Source organism: Setaria italica, chromosome VII, assembly GCF_000263155.2.
Source record: "Setaria italica strain Yugu1 chromosome VII, Setaria_italica_v2.0, whole genome shotgun sequence".
NCBI lineage: Eukaryota > Viridiplantae > Streptophyta > Magnoliopsida > Poales > Poaceae > Setaria > Setaria italica.
The window spans coordinates 27,570,118-27,594,753 of NC_028456.1; the positions used below are offsets into that span (position 1 = coordinate 27,570,118).

General features: G+C 47.3%; 3 protein-coding genes and 1 long non-coding RNA gene across 6 annotated transcripts in view; 3 read left to right on the forward strand and 1 right to left on the reverse strand.

Moving 5' to 3' along the window:
- Positions 1-2,336, forward strand: part of LOC101771414 — a 3,791-nt gene extending 1,455 nt beyond the window's left edge. The window contains exons 1-4 of one of the 3 annotated variants that reach the window (XM_022828470.1): positions 11-249; positions 330-486; positions 1,053-1,791; positions 1,872-2,336. In XM_022828470.1, coding sequence (XP_022684205.1) covers positions 44-249; positions 330-486; positions 1,053-1,328 — 639 coding nt within the window. In that variant the 5' untranslated portion in view covers positions 11-43 and the 3' untranslated portion in view covers positions 1,329-1,791; positions 1,872-2,336. Of the gene's footprint in view, positions 1-10; positions 250-329; positions 487-1,052; positions 1,792-1,871 lie in introns of those variants that run through there. The other 2 variants (XR_215555.3, XR_002678599.1) reach the window with 2 other exon arrangements.
- A 6,941-nt stretch (positions 2,337-9,277) lies between these two features.
- On the forward strand, positions 9,278-11,223 carry LOC101771685 (RHOMBOID-like protein 2). The gene is made up of 5 exons (XM_004976473.4): positions 9,278-9,823; positions 9,915-10,078; positions 10,204-10,367; positions 10,483-10,724; positions 10,809-11,223. Exons 1-5 carry the CDS (start codon positions 9,474-9,476, stop codon positions 10,918-10,920), a joined length of 1,032 nt encoding a protein of 343 aa, XP_004976530.1. The 5' UTR covers positions 9,278-9,473; the 3' UTR covers positions 10,921-11,223.
- Positions 11,224-11,417: 194 nt separating this feature from the next.
- On the reverse strand, positions 11,418-15,807 carry LOC101772091 (probable methyltransferase PMT13). Its single transcript, XM_004976474.4, has 7 exons — positions 15,305-15,807; positions 14,295-14,498; positions 14,007-14,217; positions 13,652-13,913; positions 13,179-13,550; positions 12,630-12,725; positions 11,418-11,925 (listed from the first exon to the last, which is right to left on the reverse strand). The coding sequence occupies exons 1-7, from the start codon at positions 15,668-15,670 to the stop codon at positions 11,703-11,705; spliced, it is 1,734 nt and encodes a 577-aa protein (XP_004976531.1). The 5' UTR covers positions 15,671-15,807; the 3' UTR covers positions 11,418-11,702.
- A 5,441-nt stretch (positions 15,808-21,248) lies between these two features.
- On the forward strand, positions 21,249-22,319 carry LOC111258019. The gene is made up of 2 exons (XR_002678648.1): positions 21,249-21,533; positions 21,620-22,319. It is a non-coding gene; the product is annotated as an uncharacterized LOC111258019 (long non-coding RNA).
- The last annotated feature ends 2,317 nt before the right edge of the window (positions 22,320-24,636 follow it).

Here is a 24,636-nt window from a genome sequence, read left to right on the forward strand (position 1 = left end):
CGATTCTTTCTTTAGGTCCTTCATCAGGCATGGCCGATGGACCATGTCGAAGAGAGCATTTCCCAAAGCTTCCAAGAGACAAGCTTTCCCAGGGACAAGCTCCTCAGCAACAAGCTCACCAGCAACATGCTCCTCGGCAACAAGCTCCTCAGGGACAAGCTTGCTAGAGACAAGCTTCCCGAGCATAGCCATCCGCTATGCGGTTCGTGATCAGAGCATCATTGATAAATTCGACACATTTCTCAACAGGTAAGATCTTTCCTTACCTTCAAATAATGCATCGCCAATTCACCATATTTGGTCTATCATCTTATTCAATTGTTTTTCAGCTTCACCGATGGTGACAGCAATGCACCTTTCTACCTCTCCATGGTGAAATCCATGAAGGAAATAGGGTCTTTCAATCTTAAAGTTGAGTTTGAGCACGTTTTGCAGACTGATCTGGACATGGCAATTGACATTGTCAACCTCAACCAAAGGAAAAAGGTAACATATCACCTTCAACAACTACTATAATATATCAAGTGATGTCATGATTGTTTCATCAAATTAGAGCGATTGAATTCATTCCACTGATTGCATAGCATGTATTTTCTTGAGTTGCTTGTTTGTGCGTAAACCCTGCACTGCTAATTTTCAATAGGTGAATTACTGTTAGACCGGTCAGGCAAATCATTTGCAGCGGCTAGGGGCAGAGCTTAGTGATGGCCGATAGGGGCCATGGCCCCCCTCAAATTTTGCAATCCCTTGCCGAAGATAGTAGATATTAGGTCTAATTGTTAGTTAAACCTAAAATTGATCCCTTCTCTTGTGTTATTTGCCTTCCAATCTGTGTTGGCCCTATATCAATTTGGGATCAAGCTCCGCTACTGGGAGCAGTAGAGGCATAACTACATGCTGTATTACAGTTCGTAATCACATCTTTATCTTGTTTATAATTGATCCATATGGTTTATGATTACCTTATTAGACATAGTTTACTGTTCTAGATGGTTATGCTAATTCATGTACTCTTTTCTTGTAGAAATAACCTGTTGCTTCCCCTTGTGCAGAGGTTTCTGGTCGATCAGGACCTTGGTACTGCAGAAGAGCTAAATCAAAGGGGAACCCTGGAATTTCAGGCAATGCCACAAAGCATCAAGCGTGTAAAAGAATATTTTGTAAAGAAACATGATCCGATCAAAATTGTGAGAAACCTGCTGGGCCTAGGGTATGATGTGCATACCTTGTCGAATTTGACTAAAGCACTGCTGCGCAGATTTGCAGAAGAGATATTTCACACCCATTCTGAGTACTTGTCATGGGAAGGGGGGGGGGGGGAGTTGTGATAGACCACTCCAAATTCAGGATCACAAAAAAACCTTCATTTGTATTGGTTGCCATAGACACGAGAGTTTCACAACGATGAAGAAAACCTCTTCTCTGCAGTCTTCCTTCTGGAACCAATTTATGACTGGCATAGTGATGCTGCCTTTGGTAGTGTTGAGCTGCTCAGGGAAGTTTATGCACATAGTTATGACAGAGAAGATGCTATGGAGAAAACAAGAAGGGCGAGGGTGGAGAAAACAAGAAGGGCGGTGATGGAGAAGCTTCTGAACAGGACGTACTGCAAAGATTCACATTTGACCTCTGGGGGTCCGTGAGATATAATCGTCACCTTCTGAATCATATAGTTGATCATTCTGCAATCAGCTGTATTCCTGAGATGGAGGTGTTTGCATCAAGCAAGATGGGCCCGTACATGTCGAAACTTTTGAGGAATATGTTGGCTGCCCGCTTAATCAGAAAACAGTAAGCTTCCTTGACACGAGATTTCTATTGTTTCTTTTATTTCTGGTTCATGAAGGTGTTTAAACCTTGCTGTTCTGCAGGATATTCAACAGCATATGGGAGGTTTACGAATCATCCAGTGTACTGACTACAGACGGGTCAAAGGTGAAGCCTGGTCCGCGGTTGAGGTTTTGGTCTTCTTGATTCTTGCATTCATTTGCAGGACTGAGTAGGAAGTAGGCAGAGGTTGAGGCAGAGTAGAGAGGTTGGACCCGGAAAGGCATTTTGGTTAACTTCTTAGTGTTAGGCTGTTGTTTATGCGATGGATTTCAGCATTGGGAAATGCAAAAGCAGAGTTGGAGCTGCATACTTTTTGGTTAAGTTCCTGGTTTAGGTTATAGTACTCTTGGAAGGTGGTACATCAATGAATCTTGTCATACGGTGGAATTTAAACTACTTCTACATATGATTAGGTCTTAACTCTTAACACTGGCATTCCTGCCACTGATGTCAGGACCCAGCTGCTGCGTGCCATCTCGCATAAGATTTGTCCAGTTCTTCTTCAATGCTCTTTTATAGAGTGATCCTTAGTTTTAATTTCGTTCTGTTCTTGCATAGAGGTCCTTTGATGCCTTTAAACATTGCTTGCATGTGCAGAAACGGCAGATTAGCTAATTGTGTGGCAGTTCCTGGTACTCTTATACCCCAAGTGCCTTTCTCATTCCATCTCTTATTGCTTACTGTTTTTATCAGTTGTCTTGCGAATACTATTTTACTTTTGTTCTTACTTAATCAGTTATGGGAAGTATCATTACGTCTGTTCTGATTGATAAATGGTGTTTTGAATGATCTTACTGGGTTGTAACGCCCAAAGTTAATCACTTTTGTCTGGTTGCAATGGGCAGTTCTATTGGATGTTTTCACATGTTAATGAATGAGGGTTTTAACTTTTAACTGTAGCCTTGCTCAACTAGTTTTGGCTTGGGTTTTGCATCATTAATGGCATGGTTCCAAAGTAGCGGTTCTAGGTGAACACTTTACCCGGTTTGTGTGTTATTTATGGCATATGCTGTTTTTACTGAATGGCTGTTAATTTTGTCAAGTTCACATTTTATTGATTAACTTGAAGTAATTATTTATCCAACTCTTTCGTTGGGAAATTTTTTAGATAATGGATGAAAATCCAGCTTCAGACATCCATAAAAGAGGAGTTATTACAAAAGGTAGCCGCTGTTACAACGTCAGCACATGTAAGAGACATGTAGCCTAAAACAAAAAAGAAAAGGATCCCTCCAAATTGCAGTTCGAGCAGTCATCCTTCATGGCTTGCTTCGTAATTTCAATTCCAGATGATCCATCTTCACACTAAGTAGTGCAAGAGTACTATCAGAGCTTGACCAATTCCAAATAATGAGAGGTACTTCTTCAAGATTTCTTTAGAGCTTGACCAATTCCAAACAATGAGAGGTACTTCTTCAAGACTTCTTCATCAGCTTGCTAATTATGGCCATAACCATGGACCACTACAGAGACAAAACCAATTTCCATGGCTAACATTTAACAGCACAACAACCATTTCCTCGCACTTCACTATTTAGTAAAAAAAAAATGTTGTCAGCATTTAGTAAAAAAAATGTTGTCAGCTTGTAACCTCAACTTTGTTTTGTGCGATCACTTGGGTTGGATGTTGGCATGCTTGCACAAATAAAAATATTGCAGTTCATATTTTGATATTTCTGTTCACACTTCAATTATATGTTGCTGCTGCTTTCAGTTATTAATCTTCTTGCATTTAGTTTTATCCAATTTGTGTATCGGCAAAGCAATAGGTGCCTTTTTCTGATGGTGAGTTATGACTACATTACTTGGGCTGTTCCAAAGTACTTGTGATGGCCACATTTTGAATTCTTCTTTGCACATACGCGCAGTTGTCAAATCTCTTTGAATTTATAGAACAAATATGCATATAGATGGTATTGAGAAAAATATGGAAAATGTCAAACTTTTATAGTTGAGTAATGTTATTTCATTGCCAACTTTTTATTTAACAATTGTATGTACAATTCTTCCATGCATAATCTATTTTTCCAGTTTCAAAAGAAGATTAAAGTATATCTTAATCTGTTACCATGTAGAATAATGACACATCATTATGTGTAATCTGCAAGTGACAGCTGTTTGAATCAACGGACCTTAAAGATATATCTAGATCCGATTGAAGAGACATTTGTCCTGTATTTTGAGATCAAATAGCCTTTTTTTTATGCCTGTGATTTTTTCTTTATCATGTTTATTCCTGATCACATGATGAAATCGTGCCCATCTGTGTGAGTGGAGGTGTAAGTTTCGATTCATCTTCCAAGTTTCATCAATGTTTTGGCAGAGCACAGGTTGAATTGCAGCACCGTTTCTCTTTCTATGGTCTGTTTCTGGGGTCTTTTCTACTGATGAGCTTGCTATTATATTTGGCCTCCATCATTAATACAGGAAATGAATTTCTCTGCAGATCCCCTTGAAACTCAAGAGGGTCCTGTTTTATCTGTTGCGTATTTTTGCATGATCCTTAATTTTAATTTCGTTCTGTTCTTGCAGAGTCCCTGCAACCAATTACCAATGTCTATAGGCATCAAGGGGCTCTGCAAGAACAGAACGAAATGGAAGAAGGCAAAAGCAAAATGAGACTTACCGGCCCTGAAATATCATAACTTAAGCACTGCTACTTCAGCAACTATTTCCTTGGCATTATATGGAAAAATTATCAGCATGTAGTTGAATCTACATTGGACAACTTCTGAATGGAGCCAGATTATTAGAAATAATAATAATATCACCAGGCATAGAAGACCATGCCTAAGAGCAGTGGCACACAAGAACTATAGATGCATGCCATAAGCTCAATTCATCTTATCAAGTTCTAGATCTGAATTAACGATGATCTCCAATAGAAACTGACCTGGTTGGCAAAGAAGCAGCCACTATGCTGAACCACCCCAAGGGCCTTGTTGAAGTGATCGGCACAAACCTATCAGCAGACATACCAAACAAAACAGTAGGAGTGTGCTCAAATTCTAGCCATGAATCATTTTTCTCAGGATTCAATTACAGCCTGCAATCGAACCAATACCCAATTATTAACAGCTAGACAACAATAATCACCCAGGTGCCTGAAAAAAAGATCAAAGAAAGAAGCCATATTGGAGGCTCTGCTAGGTAAAAAGCTGCCTTGCCAGATAACCCACCTACCAATTTGAGCCATGAACTGGCACTGGAGCAACATAGGCATTTGGAATCCGGAAGTGAGATAGGAGGGCAAGCCGCAGGTGTGCACGTTGAATCATGGTTAACCTCAACTTGCCCTAATAGTTTGTTGTCCTAACAAATTTCATGAAACATCATGGAAAGGAATGTTTAAGACGAAAATTGTTGAAAGCGATCCGAAAATGTTCTTCACAATATTTACATGCCGATCACGAGCTACGATGGGAACCAGGGGCGGAGGAAAGCCTAGAGCCAGTAGGGCCATGGCCCTAGGCGTTGGGCTGTTTTTTCTATACTGTAGACTACTGTAGCAAGAAGGCCCAATACCCATTTGCTCTATTGAGTGGCCCTAGACATGAATCCAGCCCAGCCCAACTCCGCCCTTGATGGGAACATCACAAAGACTCAAAATAATTATACCAGCCTTAAATTTTACCAGAATGTTGTAAACAAAATAATGCTAAATCAAAATAGCATAAATAACTTTTTACAAAGTGGTAATGTAGGCCGTAGCCACAGTAATGTTCAAATTCACTATCACACTTCTTTTTGACAAATTTCTTAAGTAATAATATGAAACAACTAAGAATTGATTAATCAAGTCAGCTGGAAGCATGCAGAGTATACTTTATGAATCTTGTACATTAATTTCAGTTAGGTTATCTAATCAGGGAAACAACACCTAAACTATAGCATATGGATATTAGATTGTTAGAGAAGGAATGAGGAGAGTTACCTATTGCTCTCGAAAGCAAGATGGAAGGCCACTCATCTCTTAACCACCACAAAGGAAATCTGGAAACCGGGAACCAAAACTTGATTAGCACTGCACTAAGTAGATTAGCTCTCCTATCAACAGGTATGTGTTTTCGGCATTTACCGTGTACGAGTTCCGGGTCGTGCCAAGCAGATTCGATTCAGACGGACCACGACGATCTCCCTTTCAAAGGCAGGCAAGCAGCAGGTCCAAACGCGTGCAGACTTGCAGACGGCGTCCCAGGCAGGTCCCGCAAGTCCTCGTGTTCGTGTGGCCCTGACGTGCGAGCAGGTCGTCGTCCCGGACTTGATCGCGCTCGCGATTGGGAGCCGAACCCGCGTCGTGCCAAGCACTTGCGCGTCTTCCAAGCGGCACACGGTACCTTGACAAGCAACAGCCGCTGATCCGGTGCTAGACGCCCATTCCCACCGCCGGATCCTGGCCGCCTTATATTGTGTCGAATATTCGTACGAGTTCGGTTACGAGAGACTTAAGTTGTATTTAGCAGTATAGGGTAGAATCCGTATCAAACTCTGTAACCCGGATCTCTTTATAAATACGAGAGGAGCGCTGCTGTTGTAACCATAACGACACGGTGATAGGCTCGCAGAGGGAGGCGGCACGATGACGAGACCCTGGAGTGACCGGTGTTGTGGTATTGAGGAGGAGTGCCTGTAGTCATACCTCGGGGATGTAGACTTTGATTGAACCTCATCAATAAAAATTGTGTCTTCGTTGTTATCTGTGATCGTGTAAGTTTATTTCGGTTGATCCAATCGACCGCTTCCGCATACGAGGAATAGCGGCTCATCGCTGCAAAGACTAATAAGACTAATTTTCTAACACTCTGCACCACCGTCCGTAGCATGCTCGGGTCCTCTCGGGCCTCGGCGAAGGCGCGGCGGGGCCAAATGGAGCCGGAAGCGCGGGCCCGCGCGTCCCTCTCGGCCGGTGTCACCGATTCAAGGCGTACAGCATAGCAGCTGCTGCACCCCAGCACCTGCACCTAACCTGGGGAATCGACTATAGGAATGCGCCCCCAGATCGGATGGAGCCCCCACCAAGTGTTTAGTTCACTTTCAACTCCCAACTTTAGCACTATGCAAAAAGAAGATTCCTCATCATATTAAATTTGCGGTACATGCATGGAGTACTAAATGTAGACGAAATTAAAAATTAATTGCACAGTTTTGTTGTACTTTGCGAGACGAATCTTTTGAGCCTAATTAGTCAATGTTTGGACAATAATTCACAAATACAAACGAAACGCTACAGTATGCTACAGTGCTGTAACAGTAATTTAACACCTTCAAACTTTGGCTCCCAAATAAGGCCAACCCCATCCCCTCCTCGTACGTCCGCATGCAAGGGGAGTAGGGGACATTCTGGCTGCAGGTTCGTTGCCCGACGGCGACAGGTCACCTCGCTAGCAGACTAGCAGTAGCTGCCCAGCAGTAGTAATTGACACGACCGGGTGAGCTGACTTTGGCAGTGCCCCTGTACTGCTGTACCTGTACATTATTCCCTCTTCAGTTAGCATGATTGGTCGGTTCGAGCCGGTGATTGGCCATTTGGCCGTATCAATGCCCCAGCACGAAGATGTTAAGCACCTGCGTACGTGACGGCGGGCCCTGATTTAATCGGTTACGGCCTTACGGGCATCACGATGGATGGAGGGAGGACGCTAGTAGATGGATTATACGAAATCTCAGCAGGCAGCCGGGGAGACGAGCAGGGCTAAGCTGCGTGTGCACGAAGGGTGTCCTGACTCCTGACCGCGATGGCCCATTCGTTATCAGGCGTAGCAGCGACGCCACGAAACTGCGCAGGTACAGACTACAGACCCGCTGCCCATTCCGCCCGCAACCAGCCGTGTCAAACCGGCACGGCCTGGAAATGTTGTGCGTGACCGTGTCACCGTTGTTATTGGTACCGTCGGCGTGCGTCTCGAGCCGGCATGAAGGAGCAAGGAAACCGTTGTCGTCAGGTCATCGTCGGCAGTGTGTTCCGACGCTGACGAAGCCAACGATCGAAGATGCAGTACCATTTGGCGACACAAACGTAACGGGATTGCTAGGTCCACGAGAGATCTCTGCGGCCCAGTCCACGTTTTCCATGGAAATCGTGAGAAAATCAAATGAAATGCCTCCAGTTCAGCGCTAGAAGGGTTATCGATTCGAATACCCAGCTTTCATTCCCTGATGACCCATGCTTTTAATTTTTTTGAAAAGACTGCGACCCTTGTTTACAACTTAGACCTGGGTACAGGCCGCAGGTACCGTGACATTTATCTTTATTTATCTATTTTATTTATATACGGTTTGAGTGGGATCCCATTACGCAAAGCAGGGATTCCTGTGGAGCCAACTGTGGCAGGCACTAATGCACCGTCCAGCGCCAGCAATAGCATGGTGCGATCAAATAAAGAACGTCTGGCTGAAACGGCAAAAGAAATGCCAGGACCGCACAAGCAAAAGGAGCCTTTGAGACGAAGGTGATCGCTTCTATCTTTCGAAAATCGGCAAGGCACAGACTGTCTGTTTCTTGCACCATGTCCAGTTGAGGAGGTTGCAGATGATGGCCCAGCTTCGAGGGCGTCCATCCGGCATCAGCATCGGATAGTGTGGTTCGGAAAGCTTGGCCTCACCCAAAACTGAAGGGGAAAGACGGCAAAATGTGGTTCAGAGGCAAGGAAAATGGAGTGCTTTTGCAGGAACGCGTGGGATGGTTAGTGGAAATGGCAATGTTTGAGCCGACGCGCCCCTCAGGTTATTCGCCATCAGCAAGAGCTTTCAACCGTAACGATGTGCCAGGGAAGCATCCTAGCAAAGATAGCACAGAGGCACAGACGTGATGTGGATGAAAACTACGGTTCGTTCCACTGAGCTAGCTAAACTGCCGAGAGTTAACCAACCCTAGGCCTAGGCGCATATCCAAGCTAGGAAAAAGATCAAGTACAGGCATGGGAATGGAATATTGAAGACCGTAGCAGGGAGCATGATCTGGAGATCTGTAATAAGAAGGAATTGCAGTTGGCAAGCCTCAGGTTAGAGTTGACCTGTATGTTAACAGTACTTTACCCTTTGTTTAAGCTAAAGTTTATTTAGGCTGGTCAAAAAAATATACAGCATACTGTACCATCAAACTGAACCGACGGGTCAACTTCTAATTGCGTCATCAACTCAACTCCTCTTACCCACAAAGCTCCTCAGAAAGAAAATGCCCCCGCAACTCCTAGTCTCTCCAACAACCATGATTGATATCAACTGATATATGCAATGCCGCAAAATTAAACACCCAAAAATATTAGGATGAAAGATTAAAACTGAAATGCTGAGATGCTTTCCCAGTTGCACTAAATTAAATCCTGTACGTTGGTTGCAGATTCAGTGGTTATAAAATCTTATAGGAGCCTAAAAATCACCTCGGTCGTTAGTTGGTTCGCTGCCCGCTTAATTTGAACGAGAAGAGATTATATTGTTTTCAAGAGAAAAAACCAAACAAGAAACACGTTAAAGCCAACCGGTTAAAACCTCCTCCGACGCCGAGTCTCCGGTCGTCATCTCCGCGTCCACCCCCTTCTTCTTCTTCTCCACCCCGAGAGCCGAACGAACCATTCAGCTGACGCCGAGGAGGAGGGAGACCAGCCCAGAACCAGAAGCGCGTCCGTTGGTCTAGTGGCCAGACGATGTCGAACGCCGACGTGGAGGCCGGCGGCCCGGCGCGGGCGGCGCCGGCGACGACGGGGATCAAGCCACCCCCCGGGCGGTACAACATGACGGCCGGCAACGGCAACGGCAGCGCGCCGTACATGCCGCCGTCGCCGTTCTACTACGACAACGCGGCGGCGCACGAGCGGCACCACTGGGCGTGGCTGGTGCCCCTGGTGGTGATCGCCAACGTGGCCATGTTCGTCGTGGTCATGTTCTACAACAACTGCCCGCGCGGCGGCGGCGACTGCGTTGGCCGGGGCTTCCTCCGCCGCTTCTCCTTCCAGCCGCTCAAGGAGAACCCCCTCCTCGGCCCCTCCGCCGCCACGTAAGCAGCCGCGGTCTCCCGCGAGATCAATCCCGACCTCTCTTCTCCTCTGGACTCTTGGTTTCTAATCGCCCAACGCATCTCGCCGCAGGCTGCAGAAGTACGGCGCCCTCGACTGGTACAAGGTGGTGCGCGGGAACCAGGCGTGGCGGCTGGAGTCCTGCACCTGGCTGCACGCCGGCCTCATCCACCTGCTCGCCAACATGATCAGCCTCATCTTCATCGGCGTCCGCCTCGAGCAGCAGTTCGGATTCTGTAAGTCCCCAAACACGTGCCTGACGGCTATGTCTCTGTCAGGAACAGCAGGGTTCCTTCCTCCTCTGCAACGCGCGTGGACACGCGGTTTCTGACCGGCATTTGTTGCCGCCGCCATCTCGCAGGGAAGGTCGGGCTGGTGTACCTCGTCTCGGGCTTCGGCGGGAGCGTGCTCTCGGTGCTCTTCATCAGGAAGGGCGTCTCCGTCGGCGCCTCCGGCGCGCTCTTCGGCCTCCTTGGAGCGATGCTGTCGGAGCTCATCACCAACTGGACCATCTACACCAACAGAGTACGCGCCTCCCCCATCTTTGCCATTCATTCAGTTATCAAAGCTTATCTAGCCAAGGAGCATCACCTCGCAGGCGTGCTGGCATCTGACCTTAAATCTGTTGAATTCGCCCCAGTTTGCAGCCATGCTGAACCTGGTCATCATCGCCGCCATCAACCTGGCGCTGGGCATACTCCCCCACGTCGACAACTTCGCGCACATCGGCGGGTTCGCCACCGGCTTCCTCCTCGGGTTCGTGCTGCTGATCCAGCCCCAGTTCGGGTGGCTGGAGCAGCCCTTCGGCTCCAAGTCCAAATCCAAGTACAAGGCGTATCAGATCATCCTCCTGCTTCTTGCACTGGTCTTGTTGGCTGCAGGGTAAGCATAATTCGTGGTCATACAGACTGAAAGCTCTCAACCAGAGTATGTCGATCCTAACATTTGGTTATGCATTTGCATCAGGTTTGCTGTTGGATTGGTGATGGTGTTCAGGGGAGAGAACGGCAACGACCACTGCCGCTGGTGCCACTTCCTCACCTGCGTGCCGACGTCAAGCTGGAAGTGTGACAATTGAGCTGAACGGAGATTAGTGACGCGTTAGCGTGCTTGCGTCTTGCAGAAGTGAGAACATGCGCCCCCACCATTGGAAACAATGTCAAGATAGATACATGTCCCTCACCTTCCATGACATTGTCAATATATTGCTTTCAAGTTTCGTTTTAAAACGCTGCCTTGTATAGAATTTCAAGTCCCTTTCATTCTTTGCACATGAGGAGTTGATCGGTAACGTTTTCTCGTATATGTTAAGAACCCTGTAAATCACTCTGCCTATGCTCTGTTTGATGCGTTTATTCATTGATTCTTCGTGTGTTCTGTTCCATTTGCATAGTCGAGACTAATAATAGACCAAATCTGGTAGCTGAATCAATTCTTTCACGTTGCTGAAGGGGTCAGTTTTTATGTAAGCGCATGAAACACACACAGTTGGCGCAAATCGTGTCAGGATTGAAGCAATCTCTTGTACAGCTAGATTGGTAGGTCTTCTGATCATTGAGTGCCTTACCACCGACGGAACAAACCAATCACTTAAAAAATTGTAAATATGCTATAACAACATCAATCAGTATTTTCCTGTCAGATGGGAAAGGGGACGGAGCCACAAAGAGAATTACACCACACCTAACTTTTCACTATGGAACAAACAAAAGAATTAAGAAAAGAATGACCACCTTGATTAAACTATTCCAGCAGTCCCCGTTAGCCTGATATTGTTATATCCCTCCAGCCCAACCCCCCAAAAAACACAAAATTAAGGGAGTGCAAGAGAAAAGGGGTTCATACATGAATGGAGTTACCCTATTGTGATGTTAGTGGTAGCTTCCAAAATGTTTTCGTAGCCACAAGTATTTTCTCAGTATTACCTGATTCTGGCTCACTGTCACGTACCTGGGCATTCCACCGAATTGACTGAGCAACCTGTGCTGCCTTGGCTATTAGATCTGGGGAGCCCCGTATAACAGCAATTCCTTCTGGGCGCAGTATGCGGTCCATCTCCAACATGACATCAAACAGATCGCATCTGAAAAAAAGAAATAGAGTCGCAGGGAGCCCTTTGTAAGATTAATCACATAAAGGCACGACTATGGTAACAATCATGCATAATATATTTGCTTGAATTCTAGCAAGACTGAGGTTAACGAGCTGCTAAAGGCCAATACAATGGTACAGGAACAACTTCCAAAGTACTTCAGTTCTGTGTGCTTTAATTGTTCACTTAAGTCAACCATAATTAGATTTTAAAAAATAATTCAAGTTCAACCACGGTTTAGGCTGCCTACCCAAACTCCAGTTCTGTAAGTTCTGAAGATGGAAGACACATTGCACTACTGACCATTGAAAACAATAAATGAGTGGACTGACTGGACCTAAAATTTAGCAGCTGGAGCACATGCTGCACAAGCCATTGCAAACAAATAAAAGATAAGGACTAGGACTTAAAAAACTAAACAGAAAACAAATCTTAAGAGGTTTGTAAAGAACTAGAGATTGTTACTAATTTATATTTGGCGAGATTCACATCCAATAGCCTTCGTTTTAACTTATTTAGCAGTACAAAAGATGGAGTATGAGATTTTTTCCCCCCATATCACATTAATACAGTGAAATCATGCCAAAGTATTTGGAGAATGGACTACTGTAGTAAAGGGAAAAATAAAGGAAACAAGCACAATATAAGGATTATAGAACATTGGCACCATAACTACAGGTATATGGATGGTGTACCTGCTAGTGCCTGAAATTGGATCGCTTATCAAGGAGTCGATTGCATCAGCATGAATGAGATCATAAGTTCGAGGATATGTTGAGAATGGTTCACACCTGAGACCAAAAACATATAATCAGCACAATTCAGGACAGTCAGTTTATTACATGAATATTTCATCAACATAAAATGACAAGTGGTCCATTTATGAAGGAGCATTTGATAGTTGATCAAATAAGTCAACTGGATATCTAACTAATTGTGAAGTGACCAGACCTTGTAGAAAGTACAGGTATAAAAGCTATATTAGTGTCTCTCAGATCTATTGAAAGAGGCAAATATCCATAGACTATTAAAAATGTAGCTTCTGTTTTGATTAGTGGATAAATGCTATTTTGTCAGATACACCAGTAAATTCAAGCTAAACTTTGCAGAAGAGCTATAGCAAAGAGATGTGGAGTAACAACATTGTATGTTAATTACCAATAAGATAAGTCCAACAAAATGCAGAAAAGAGAGAACTTATAGTTAAATGAGGCATTGGCATTAGTAGAAAGTTAGATTCATACCAGTCGTGATAAACCCCAATAAGACCCCTATCATAGATAACTCCAAGTGTCAATGGTTTCCGAGCAGGAACAACATTCATAACCCATACAGGATCAGACACTATAGCAGCTGCGAATCCTCCTAAGAATGCATTCATATCCATGACATTGCGTATGTGTGTGGTCCCAAGCTTGACACCAAGTGATTTCTTATAATATGATACTCTCCTCACCCACTTCTGACTATCTACTCCAAACAAGTTTGCTCCATTGTTGATAAGTGATGCCCTAGCAGAAGGTTTAGACAGCCTATCTGGCCACCTTTGAATGGAACCTATAGCTATTTCTTCCACCATAGAAACTTTACTAACACATTTCTTCAACTTGAAGTACCTACATGAGAACTTGTATTATGAAAAATATACAGCAGGCTTTTTGGTACCCTCAACCTCAAGATATAAATATAGTTTGTAGGCACAGGAAAAAGGAATTACCATGCTTCGTCTGGATCATCATCAGTACTACACAGATCAAGACCAAATTCATTTTGGTTAGGAAGGCATGAAGCCTCAGCAGGTTTCTTCCAAATGGCAGTATTACCATCTACCGTGATCAATTTGTAGCACAAAGCTCCTGCCATTACTTGAAGTTCATCCCATTCCTTCTCCTGCTTCTTCCATTTCACAGGGGGACCTGATATGATTAGGTAACCCCCTGGTCTAAGTAGACGGTCAACTTCAATCAAATAAGATCCATCTGCCAGTGTGTACAAGTCAGAAGCTGGTTGAAAAGTGCGTGTACATATCCATGAAGCTTATGGATTACAGAATGCAGGAGGAAATTACTTACTATAGGCGGTAAAAGGTATCAAACACCGGGAGCAATGGACAAAATCAAAGGACTGTGCTGGAAATGGAAGACGACGTGTGCCCAACATCAAAAGAAATGCTGGAATTCCTCTCTCCAAAGCAAATTGTATTTGAGATTTATGTGAATCTCTTGGTGCAAATGAAAGTGTCATGATATTCTCCTTAAGCAAAAACCCTCCAAAGCTGGCAACCTTCAGAGAAAAAGATCATTATATCCAATTTTTTTAAAAAAAAACTAGAACCCCCCAAGTATGGATTAAAATATTACCCCACATCCCATATCAAGACCTGTCCTGAGGACACCAGTTTTCAGCGGAACATACTGGCTAAGCTTTTCAATGTATTGTTCAGCTCCATCAGGGAACATAGTCCCACCACCAGGAAAAATAAAGTGTGAACCTTCATGCTTCATCCACCCTTGATGACCTTTTCTTTCAGCAATCTTACCATAAGGCATGTTGTCATGCCAGATCTGAAAGGAGGAAAAATGACTATGGACAATAAATATCAATAAAATAAATGGAAAGCTAATCTACATCCCTATATTCCAATGATAAAACATTAAATGAAAACTTTGAAACCGATTTTATAGTCCCACTCAATTATAACTGAAATTTAAAATTCCAAACCGATTTTATGCCTCTTGTTTAAGGTCATATACAAAATTAACAATTCAACATGCCTAAGTTTTGAACTCTTCTGTTTTGCTAGCCCCAAATTGAGCGATACACTACCATCGAATGTCTGATCACTTGCTTAATCTTATACTACTTCCTACAGAAACTGTAAAGTAACTAAGCGCACATGTTTCCACTCCTAAGTCCTAGCCCAAAAAATAATATATAGACAAGTAGATAGACACAACTACCAGCAAGCAAATCCTTAGCCAATCTATCACTCTCAACAGTATCCAGGACTCACAGTTTTTAAGTGCATAGTAGGAAATCCATTTGTCACATGATTTGAATCAGTAAACCATGAGCATTTACTGCACGTCTGCACCTCCAGATGCAGCAGCCACAAGCAAGTCATACATAGCACAAAGCTACAAGCACGAAACCAAGCCAATCTAAGCTTCAGAAAACGGATCAGGCGCTACAATGTACGCAACTCGAACCCAGATCGCCATTCGGCACCAGATATATCAGATCAAACCAAGTTTCAAGGCAGCATTAGAACTCGCACACACCACTGACCGATGCTGAAAAAAGTGCTGTAATTAACAAGCGACAAGTTCTGACTTCTGAGTGTCGAAAGGCCATTGCCGACGGCATGCACCTTGTGGAGGCTCTCGGGCCAGGGCACGGGGACGCGGTAGCCGCTCGGCGGCGGGACGAGGCAGGCAGGCGCCTCGCCTCGCGCGGGGCAGTGGCGCTCGCGGTAGTAGTTCATCTCGCGGCTGAGGCGGGAGCTGCGGCGCGGGTCCTCGCAGGGGAGGAGGTCCACCTCCGCGGCGGCGCACGGCGGCACCGCCGCGGCGCCGCCGGGGCGGGCGACGGAGAGCGGGTCCCCGCGGCGCGGCGTGAAGACGAGCGCGAGGAAAACGACCACGGCGAGGAGGAAGACCGCCCAGACGACGTCGAGGAAGGACCACTGCCATCCGCCGCCCCGGCGGTGCGGCGGCAGCGAGCTGAGAAGCCCCATGGGGGGGAGTGGGAGGCGGTGGCGAGTGTGCGAGCTCGATCGGATCAGGACTCAGGCCATCAGGGTTTTGATTTCCGTGTGTTTTTTTGTGCTTTGCTTGTTGGATTTCGGTGCTTCCGCGGTATGACGGTCGGGAATACTAGAAAAACCAGGTGCGGCGTTTGCGCGGACCAGGCCACCTATGTGCAGAGGCTTAGGGCTCACGGCCTATCGTGCAGAGGGGGTGTTTGCTACTCGAAAATTAGCTCCACTCCGCTAACTCTAAAAAAAAACTCGCAGCCAAACACGTCTAGCTCCATTAATTTCAACTCTAAAAAAAAGTGGAGCTAAGGGGTCATATCCACATTTTTTATGGATTACCTCAAAGGGTACTCCAAAAACTCCAGTTTCAAACCTCCTCGTGGAGTTGGTAGGTATTTACCCACCATTATCACTCATTACACAAACGTATCGGTTGGATTTGACAAAAAAAAAGTCAGGAGGAATCCCGTCGCCCCCCACCCCCCTCATCCCTTCGCTCCTTCCCCCACCTCCCACGAACCCTAGTGGCACCGCTGGTCGGATTGGCGCCGTCGGCCGAGTCCCCGGCGAAAATGGATGGTGATGGCGACCTTCCTCCACCCAATCCGGCGATTTCTTCCTCGGCTCCTCCAACCGGCTTGTTTTTAGCGTCCGCCCATGCCGCCTAGAGACAACTCGCGCTCATCCACAGGTGGTCGGAGTCCCTTCAATCCGCCGACGCCAACGGCTGGCTGTGGCGTCCTTGACCTTGGCGCGTAAGAAGAAGCACCTGGTGCCCTTGGCGCGCTGGGCCATGGTGGCCTCGGCGCTGCCAGCCGTGGCTCTTTGGGCGGGGTTAAGGATGGCTGTTGCGCGCAAGAAGAAGGCCCTGGCGGCCTTAGCGACCTGGGCGCCGCTGGCCGAGGCTCTTTGGGTGGGTCCAGGAGCAGTTGTGGCCGTGTTACTGTGCACATGTGCTAGAAATAAGTCTAATAGGAGAGCTCAAAATAGATTCAAGCATTCGGGCGAAATATTATTAGATGGAACGTCTCATTTTATATCTTGCAATGCTCATTGTTGAGCTAGTTTAGATTTTTTTCCCCTGAAGTACTGTAGCAGTGGCAAAAAATAAATAAAAACTCTCCAGAATGCTTAAAACACAAACAGCCATCTACCATGGGAAAAATAGAATATTCCCACCAAATCCTCATATTTCTAGAGCTGGAGCACTGCAATCTGCCAAACACGTACATCAGCTCCATATTTTTCTGGAGTTGGTGGAGTGGAGCTGGGAAAGTGTGGAGTTGGTGGAGTGAAGCTGGTTTTTGTGATGTGGAGTGCTACCAAACATCCCCATAGTCCACAACCTATATCGTATATTGTGCTTCGCTGCTCCCTCCGTTTTATTTATAAGGTGCACACGAATATCAAGATTCAAAATTTACGATCTCTAACTAATAATTTGACTATTATTTTTTTTATTTTTATAATGTAAACTTTATGTGTTTGGATTCGTAATCAAGTATACTTCACAATGATTATAAGTTATAACCATAAATAATATAGCATAAGATAAATGAATGATTAAAGTGTTATCTGGAAGATCGTGCCAAATCATACGATACGTTATAAAAATAGATGGAGGGAATACAGAAGTGTTATTTAGAGTTGGCTTAGTTGTTTAGCAACGCAGCGACTGCATAATAAGCAGATCTTTTAGATATTTTTCTTTTGAAAAGACAATGTTAGAGCTAAGATAATTCGTTCCATAGATGGGAAAATCCATGGAATGATGGAAGCCAGTGTCCAGCACCAGCTCATAAGAAACAAAATATTCTAACCGTTCTGGTACATAGCTAAGCAAAAGTTGGTCCTTGACACAAGATTTTGTTGAGGAAACTTCATATCTAAATACTACATCAGTTTGTCTCATTACTGCAGCTGTAGGTTAAACCTGTATAAATATAGGTCAAAGCATACGTTATGGAACTGGAAGAAGCAGGACTACAGACGGCAACAATCAGATCAAATTAACAGAGAGGATCTAACATTCGTTGCAACTTCAGAGATGACAGATCGAATTGCATTAGGGAATAACCGTAAAAGCAAAACACAATTACTAAAATGCTTATAAACATTGCTCTCCCATAGACGTTAGGGATATCTTGGATGCTGCAATCAGGTAATATACAATCCTACTGATTTCATTCTCATAGCAACAGCCAGCGGCTTTGTGCATTTCAAAAGAATTTTAGAGCAGCTGGGCTTGCAAATTAAACAACCATGCATATCTGAGGAAAATATCCATCAGGACAAATGTTAATTATATCTGTAATTCCACAAAGCTGCTGCATCATGCTCCCTTGAATCAGAGTCACATTTTCAATCTAAATGAGCTCTACACGTGCTAGTCGCTCTCCTGAATGCTATTCAGTGAGGACCTGCCGCCTGCATCGTGCATCTCCGGCTGTAGGGGTGCTGGCCGGCGCGAGAGGTCCCACTCCCACATTGGTGTTGGGGAGCTGAGCTGCGCATCGTGCGAGCCTTGCGCGGGGCCGGCGCGGACACCGCGGCTCCTTCGTGAGCGACGGGCAGCGAGTGATGCATTTCCCGTTAGGCGCAACGCAGCTTGCCGCGCCTCGGTGGCGAATCGCTCGGCGCCCTCGTGGTGACCTTGCAGTGTGGGCTGCACCAAGGGCGCGACGCCGGCAGCTCGACCCCTTCCCGAGAAGCGCCCTGAGGCCCTCGGCGCGCGAAGGGAAGAATCGCTTAGGCAGCCGAGTGGCTCGTTAACCGTTACAGGGGAGGTCGCGGGTAAGCAAGAGATGCGTCGGATCTCCGTCGGTAAAAATCGAGCCGAGGGCCACGAGGCAGGTTGGCAACACGGGGGCGTCTTGCGGCGCGGGAGGCGGCGGGAGGCACGGGCGGCGTAGCGGGCAGAGGAAGGCGCGGGCGGTTGGGCAGGCGGCACGGCGTGCCAGATGAAGGGAGGAGGGGCGGCGTTTCCTCATGGTCTGGAGTATGGACGAAGACTCTAGCTACGTTAGCTCTTGTCCCTGCGCTTGAACGTCCGATCAAGATCCAATGCCCAAGAAACGTAGGCGACGTGGCCCAATCTCTTGCCAGAGCATGTCCGCAGGTTTCGTCACTTAAAGATGAGTAGTAGGTGACTAGGAAATAGGTGTCATCTCTGTTCCAGTCGCCAGGTGAGTAGTAGGTGACTAGGAAATGGGTGTCGTCTTTTTTTTCCCCGGTAATGCTAGGGAATTTACGTTTGAAATCTTTAAAAAACGGACTGTTCGACGCATGTTGCAATAGTTAAGTATCGATGTTGCAATTATTGTTTCTGCATGTTTCACAGTAAATGTTGTATGAAACATAGTATTCATGTTACGGCGAGAATTTCTATCCCAGAGTCGAACGAGATATTTATTTTTTCACATATTTTTGAATGTTGCAACTATAGATTTTCGATATTGCAAATGTTTTAATTTGACGTTGCAACGAAGCGTCTGATGGAAAAATTCCCATTGGACATCCGGCGCTAGCAGTGCTTTTTTTCTTAATCCATAAGATTGGCATAATTAAACAACCAGCTGATTTCCATACGGTGCTAAATCTTTAGCTGCTATGGGTTCAAACAGGACCCAGCTAAAAATTAGCTGGCTAATTGCCCCTCCACCTTCCTCGGAAAAATGTTTCTAAAGTGGGAGTGAGAGGTAGGATAGACAATAACTCTTCAACTATCATTTAGCAAACATTCTTAGCTAAAACTTAACCATCATTTAGCTAAATTTTAGCTAGCTAAATTTTAGTTGGGGACAGTTTGTTTTCGTCTTAAAAATGATATAAAAAATCCTTATAAGCAGCAAAATTGTGGTGACACATTTTGTTGATAAAATGTCAACTACGAAAAATGTTGCCCAGGGCCCATACACGCTGCCATTTCAATCCGGCCCCTGGGCTCACTTCCACTATCTATTTTCAGCCCATCCATCCAGCAAGGCCTGTCTTGTCGAGCAAGCGAGCATTTTTTTTTTTGAAAAAGAGCAGGAGCATGCGATGCGAGCAATTTTGTGCGGGTCCGGAGGTCCCTATCGCTCCTCCGATGTCGCTGGAGGTGATTCTCAAAATGCGACGTTTATGACAAGTTTATTTTTAAAATAGTTACTAGACCTTGTTTAGTTGCTCTGAATTTGGGTGTCCAAAATTACTGTTGTAGCACTGTAGCACACTGTAGCGTTTCGTTTGTATTTGTGAATTATTATCCAAATATTGACTAATTAGGCTCAAAAGATTCGTCTCGCAAAGTACAACAAAACTGTGCAATTAGTTTTTAATTTCGTCTACATTCAGTACTCCATGCATGTACCGCAAATTTGATGTGACGGGGAATCTTTTTTTTACATAGTGTCAAAATTGGGAGTTTTGATGGAACTAAACAAGACCCCATTTTCAAACCTCATACAGTGGATGAAAAACGAAATCCCACGGTGCTGACCAGTAAACATCGGTCAACCAGGGCCCGACCTGCCGGCAAGAGAATATCGTGACTTTTCAGTTGACTAATGTGCACCCGACATCTGACAAACTACTGGTAGTACATTCACACCTGTGTGTCAGTTTGTTGACTGCAGGAGACACGCGTGAGCGAAGTGCCGGTACCGCTGCCCGTCCTGGATAATGCATCGAGCATGTTCGTCCCGTGGAAAAGGTTATCTCCGTCCTCGGAACAACATGCCGTGAAACGTGCGGTCCCGGACTAATTTAATGGCGTTGTGATAAAAAAAAATCAAATGCACGGTAGCCTGCTCCCCCCACCATGGCCGGCTGGCCACCGGGTTCAAGAATCAAGTGTGAATCCGTGGCCCTTTTTCGGTTACGGTCCCACGTGAACTGATGTGAAACTGTTGAAGCCGCGGCCTGCCCGCCGGCCCCGGCCGTGCCCTTTGTTAACTACGAGGAGCAAGCAAGGGTCACCTCTCCGCTGCCCAGTTGCAGTTGCAGGCTTGCAGCAGTAGTATCGCCTGCTTCTGTAGCCGGTAGGGAAAACATTATTTACTTACCAAGTTAGGAGGTGCCAAATTAGCATTTTACCATAAATGCGACACTGTAGCGTTTCGTTTGTATTTATGAATTATTGTCCAAATATTGACTAATTAGGCTCAAAAGATTCGTCTCGCAAAGTACAACAAAACTGTGCAATTAGTTTTTGATTTCGTCGACATTTAGTACTCCATGCATGTACCGCAAGTTTGATGTGATGGGGAATCTTCTTTTTACATAGTGTCAAAGTTGGGAGTTTGGAGGGAAGTAAACAAGGGGAAAGTCACTGGCGTGCATCACATTGCCAAAACTACTGTTCTTTTGCCGGAAGACGAGAAAGCTTGGATCTGCATGTGCTGGAAGGCACCGGCGGCAGAGTGATACGATAAGGCCTCCTCCAACGGAGACACCTCAGCTAGCTCTAGCCACGTAGGATTCTCCTGGCGGAGAGAGAAACAGCGAAAAACTTGACGCTAGCGTGAGATCATTATTCACGGGCACCGAGGAGTACCGGGTCCCACCATGCCGCCCACACCGCTTCTCTGGTTCTCTCTCCATTCGAGAAGAACGCTGCCGCCGGAGCCCGGAGGGGAGGGAGGGAGGCTGCACTCGCGCCGTCGGAGAGGGGGACCGGGCTCGCACCGCTGCTAGAGAGGGAGGCCGGGCTCGAGGCGCCGAGGAGATCTCGCGGTGCCGGAGAAGAAGGCTGAGCTCGCGTCGCCGATGAGGAAGGCAGCGGAGGCGTTCTTCCCTCGTCGCAGCGGCAAGAACTGCGACGATCCAATCCCTCCCCTCCTCTCGTACCATGGATGGATGAGTAAGTCTCCTCTCGCAGTGTCTGATCCAAATGTCGCAACATTCTCATGGATTAAGAACTCCATTTTTTTGTTATCTCCATCCCAGATCTGATGAGCGCAGCAATGGCTCTTCACGGTGGCCGTGCTTTGATGAAGCTTGTTTCGTTTGTTGGGGGACATTTGTTTGTGAATAAGTGTCTGCTACATTTCAGAAATTGTCGAGCTTTCATCGTCTTGCAATGGACGCATTGCCGGCCAAGGATTTGCAGTCCCATTCAATTCGATTCGTTCTGTCAGTAGGACAAGAACATGACCACGCTCATTGTTGCATCTCCAGCTCGTAAGCAGCTGCTCGTCCTCTACCATGGCAAGACGCGCGCGGAGTGACCGGCGAGCGCGGTTGGTTGCGGCAAATGGCAGCCTGTGGGCGAACGGCGGCGAGCTGCGTACGAGAGCGGCCGGAGCGCATGCGAGCGCACAGCTGCAGTGCGTTGCTTGCCCACAGCGATGCGCGCGCGGCGAGCGCGAGCAGGACGAGCGGTAGCAACGACCCAAAGCTGCGGGCGGCGAGCTTTGGCAGGGCGACGAGCTCGAGCAAGGTCGAGCGTGGGGATGACGGCGAAGGAGAAAAATATTAGTGGTACCTACGCGTGCTTCGAGTCAGACCACTGAAGATGTGCCATGTAGATCTATGAGCTAGCAAGTTGACTACAAGATCATCAAGGTTGAGGAGGCATACAGTGTGCTGTGTGCATAGTGTTGCAAAAGTCTACAAGATCATCAAGGTTCACTGTTAACTTGACGGACGCACAGCCGCCTCAACGCGAACAGAGACCAATCGCATTGACGTTTGACCGAGTCGAGACCATGCAGTTTGACTCTGACACGGCTGGACCTAGCGTGATACTCCGTACGAATGCAATGCCCTAGAGACCGAGAGAAATCTCATTGTTCACCTCTAGCTCACTCCCGTGGCTGGCAGATCTCATCAATCACTAGCTAGCTGCAGAATCTTTGGTTTCACCCACGCCGGACGGGCCACTGCGGCATTGCCTCTCTCTCGCGCGCGCGATACGTCGTTCCGTCCCATCAAGATGCCCAGCACAGGAGCACAGGACAACCTGGGATTTGTATTGTACATGACGCCGTTCGGGCATGTGTGCAATAGCCGGTGACCCGTGGCCGTGCGGGCAGAGGTAGATGCATAGGCTTTTAAGGGTGCCATCTCCAGTCAAACGCCCCCACATGTAGAGGAAGAGGAGGAGGACGGCGCGCAGGCGTACGTAGCTGCTCGCCCGCCTACGTGCCGCGCTCTCCGCGGGGCAGGACGCAAGAAAGAGGACCCCTTCCGTCGTCCTTCATCTCGGCCTCCGGTGCCCGCCTCTTCGCTTGTGCGGCCGGCCGGCCCGGCGCGTTGCACGAACCAACGATGCCGCACGGCCGTCGGCCTCGGCCGGGGCGATGACTCGCTCCGCCTAGCCCTGGAGGCTCGTACCGTTCCCCCGCCAGCGATCCAGGATGGACGTTGCGGGCCAGGCGGTGTCACGGGCTCCGACTCCTGTGCTGTGCTGCGTCGGTAACACATCGTACTTGCGCCGGGTTGAATAGCTCGAAGCCTACCTGCCGTGCGAGCTTATTTACGGGCGCCAGGTAGTATCCAGACGCACTAGTATCGCAGTACAAGCAGCCGCCGCGGCAACGAGACAAAAGAGAGGCGAGCTACTACCACGTGTGGCGGTTTGGATGATTCACCCGTGGGCCGACTCTAATTAAACAAAGCTAGTATTTCCTTGTAAGAGATTATTCCGTAAAATTAAACAAAGTTAATGAATGACTGAAATCAAGAGCACGGAGAACCACAGGGAAGGTAGCGCCGTGGCGGGCTAGCGGCGCCCCTTCTCAAGACCGGCACTCAAAACCGAACAAACCCAGAGAAAAAAGAAGAAGGCACGGCCCCACTCCTGTCCTAGGCGTACTAGCAGCACAGTAGCACACTGACAGACACATGCAACGAGGTGCATGACGCGCAGGGATCAGGGATGGAAAGAGAGTGCGTCTCAGAGGCACTGAGGCAGCAGCCGCTCGTCCTTGGCCTCTGGCCTGCGACAAGCAGCAGCTCCACCTTGCCAAACAGAGCATTTCGGGGCTTTTTTACGACTCCGCTCCTCTGCAAGTCTGCGCAACCACATGCTGCCCCCGGCTCAGGCCAGCCCTGTGCACCTGCACGCGACGGCACAGCGTGATGCCCGTCGAAGCAAACTGCAAACCGGTTGGTTGCTGGCTGCGCGCGCAAGGAGACGACGGCGCGGCGGTGCAGCGTGGCCGCGCGCAGGGCCGGCTCGTCGCCTAGCCGGCGTGGACGCTTGCGTCGCAGCGCCGCGCGAACGCTGCTGCTGGTCCGCCGGTCGGGCCAAAAGATTCGTCGGCCCGATGAGACCGCGATCGCCGATCGGCGCCCTCCGCCGCTGCAGCATATGCGTACACACCGAGCTGCGTTCGCGTTGCGGCGGTTGGTTTCAGCGCGTGGCGGCAGGGCCCGGGCCCGGGGGTGCAGCCCATGTGCTCACGGGGGCCGCGATCTTGGTCGCATGCCCGGGTGCAACGGCACGCTGGCTCCGTCGCTGCGGGCACCCGTGCTCGTGTCTGACGCGACGCTGCTGTTCCCCGGTCTACGTGTTCCGCGGTTGCCCGCCGCGACGGGGATCCCACCGGGCACCGGCGGTAGGTTAATAAATGTGGCGCGTGCGACATGAGGTCATACAGTACCAGTTCCCTGCTGCCGATCGGGTTCTGACATGCGATTTGCTTTGTTTCCTCGAGGCAACGTGGAATGTTGCCCACGAGCACAGCCAACGGATTTGCTTCGACGTTTTGTGCATTCCACAAAAATAGTTGAGAGCATTCCCTTCAAATTCAAACAAGATAATTATATGCATCGTACTCCATGGGACGTTTTTTGCACTAGCTAAAAAGTGCCACTTTTAGGGGCAAGAAGTGGGACGTTTATCCATACAAATTCTCGGCTGCAAAAGGCGACACCACAGGAACAAAACAGTTGATCAGATCAGCACGATGACCAGCAGAGCCGACGGATCACACCATCATTGCGATTCGATATACTGA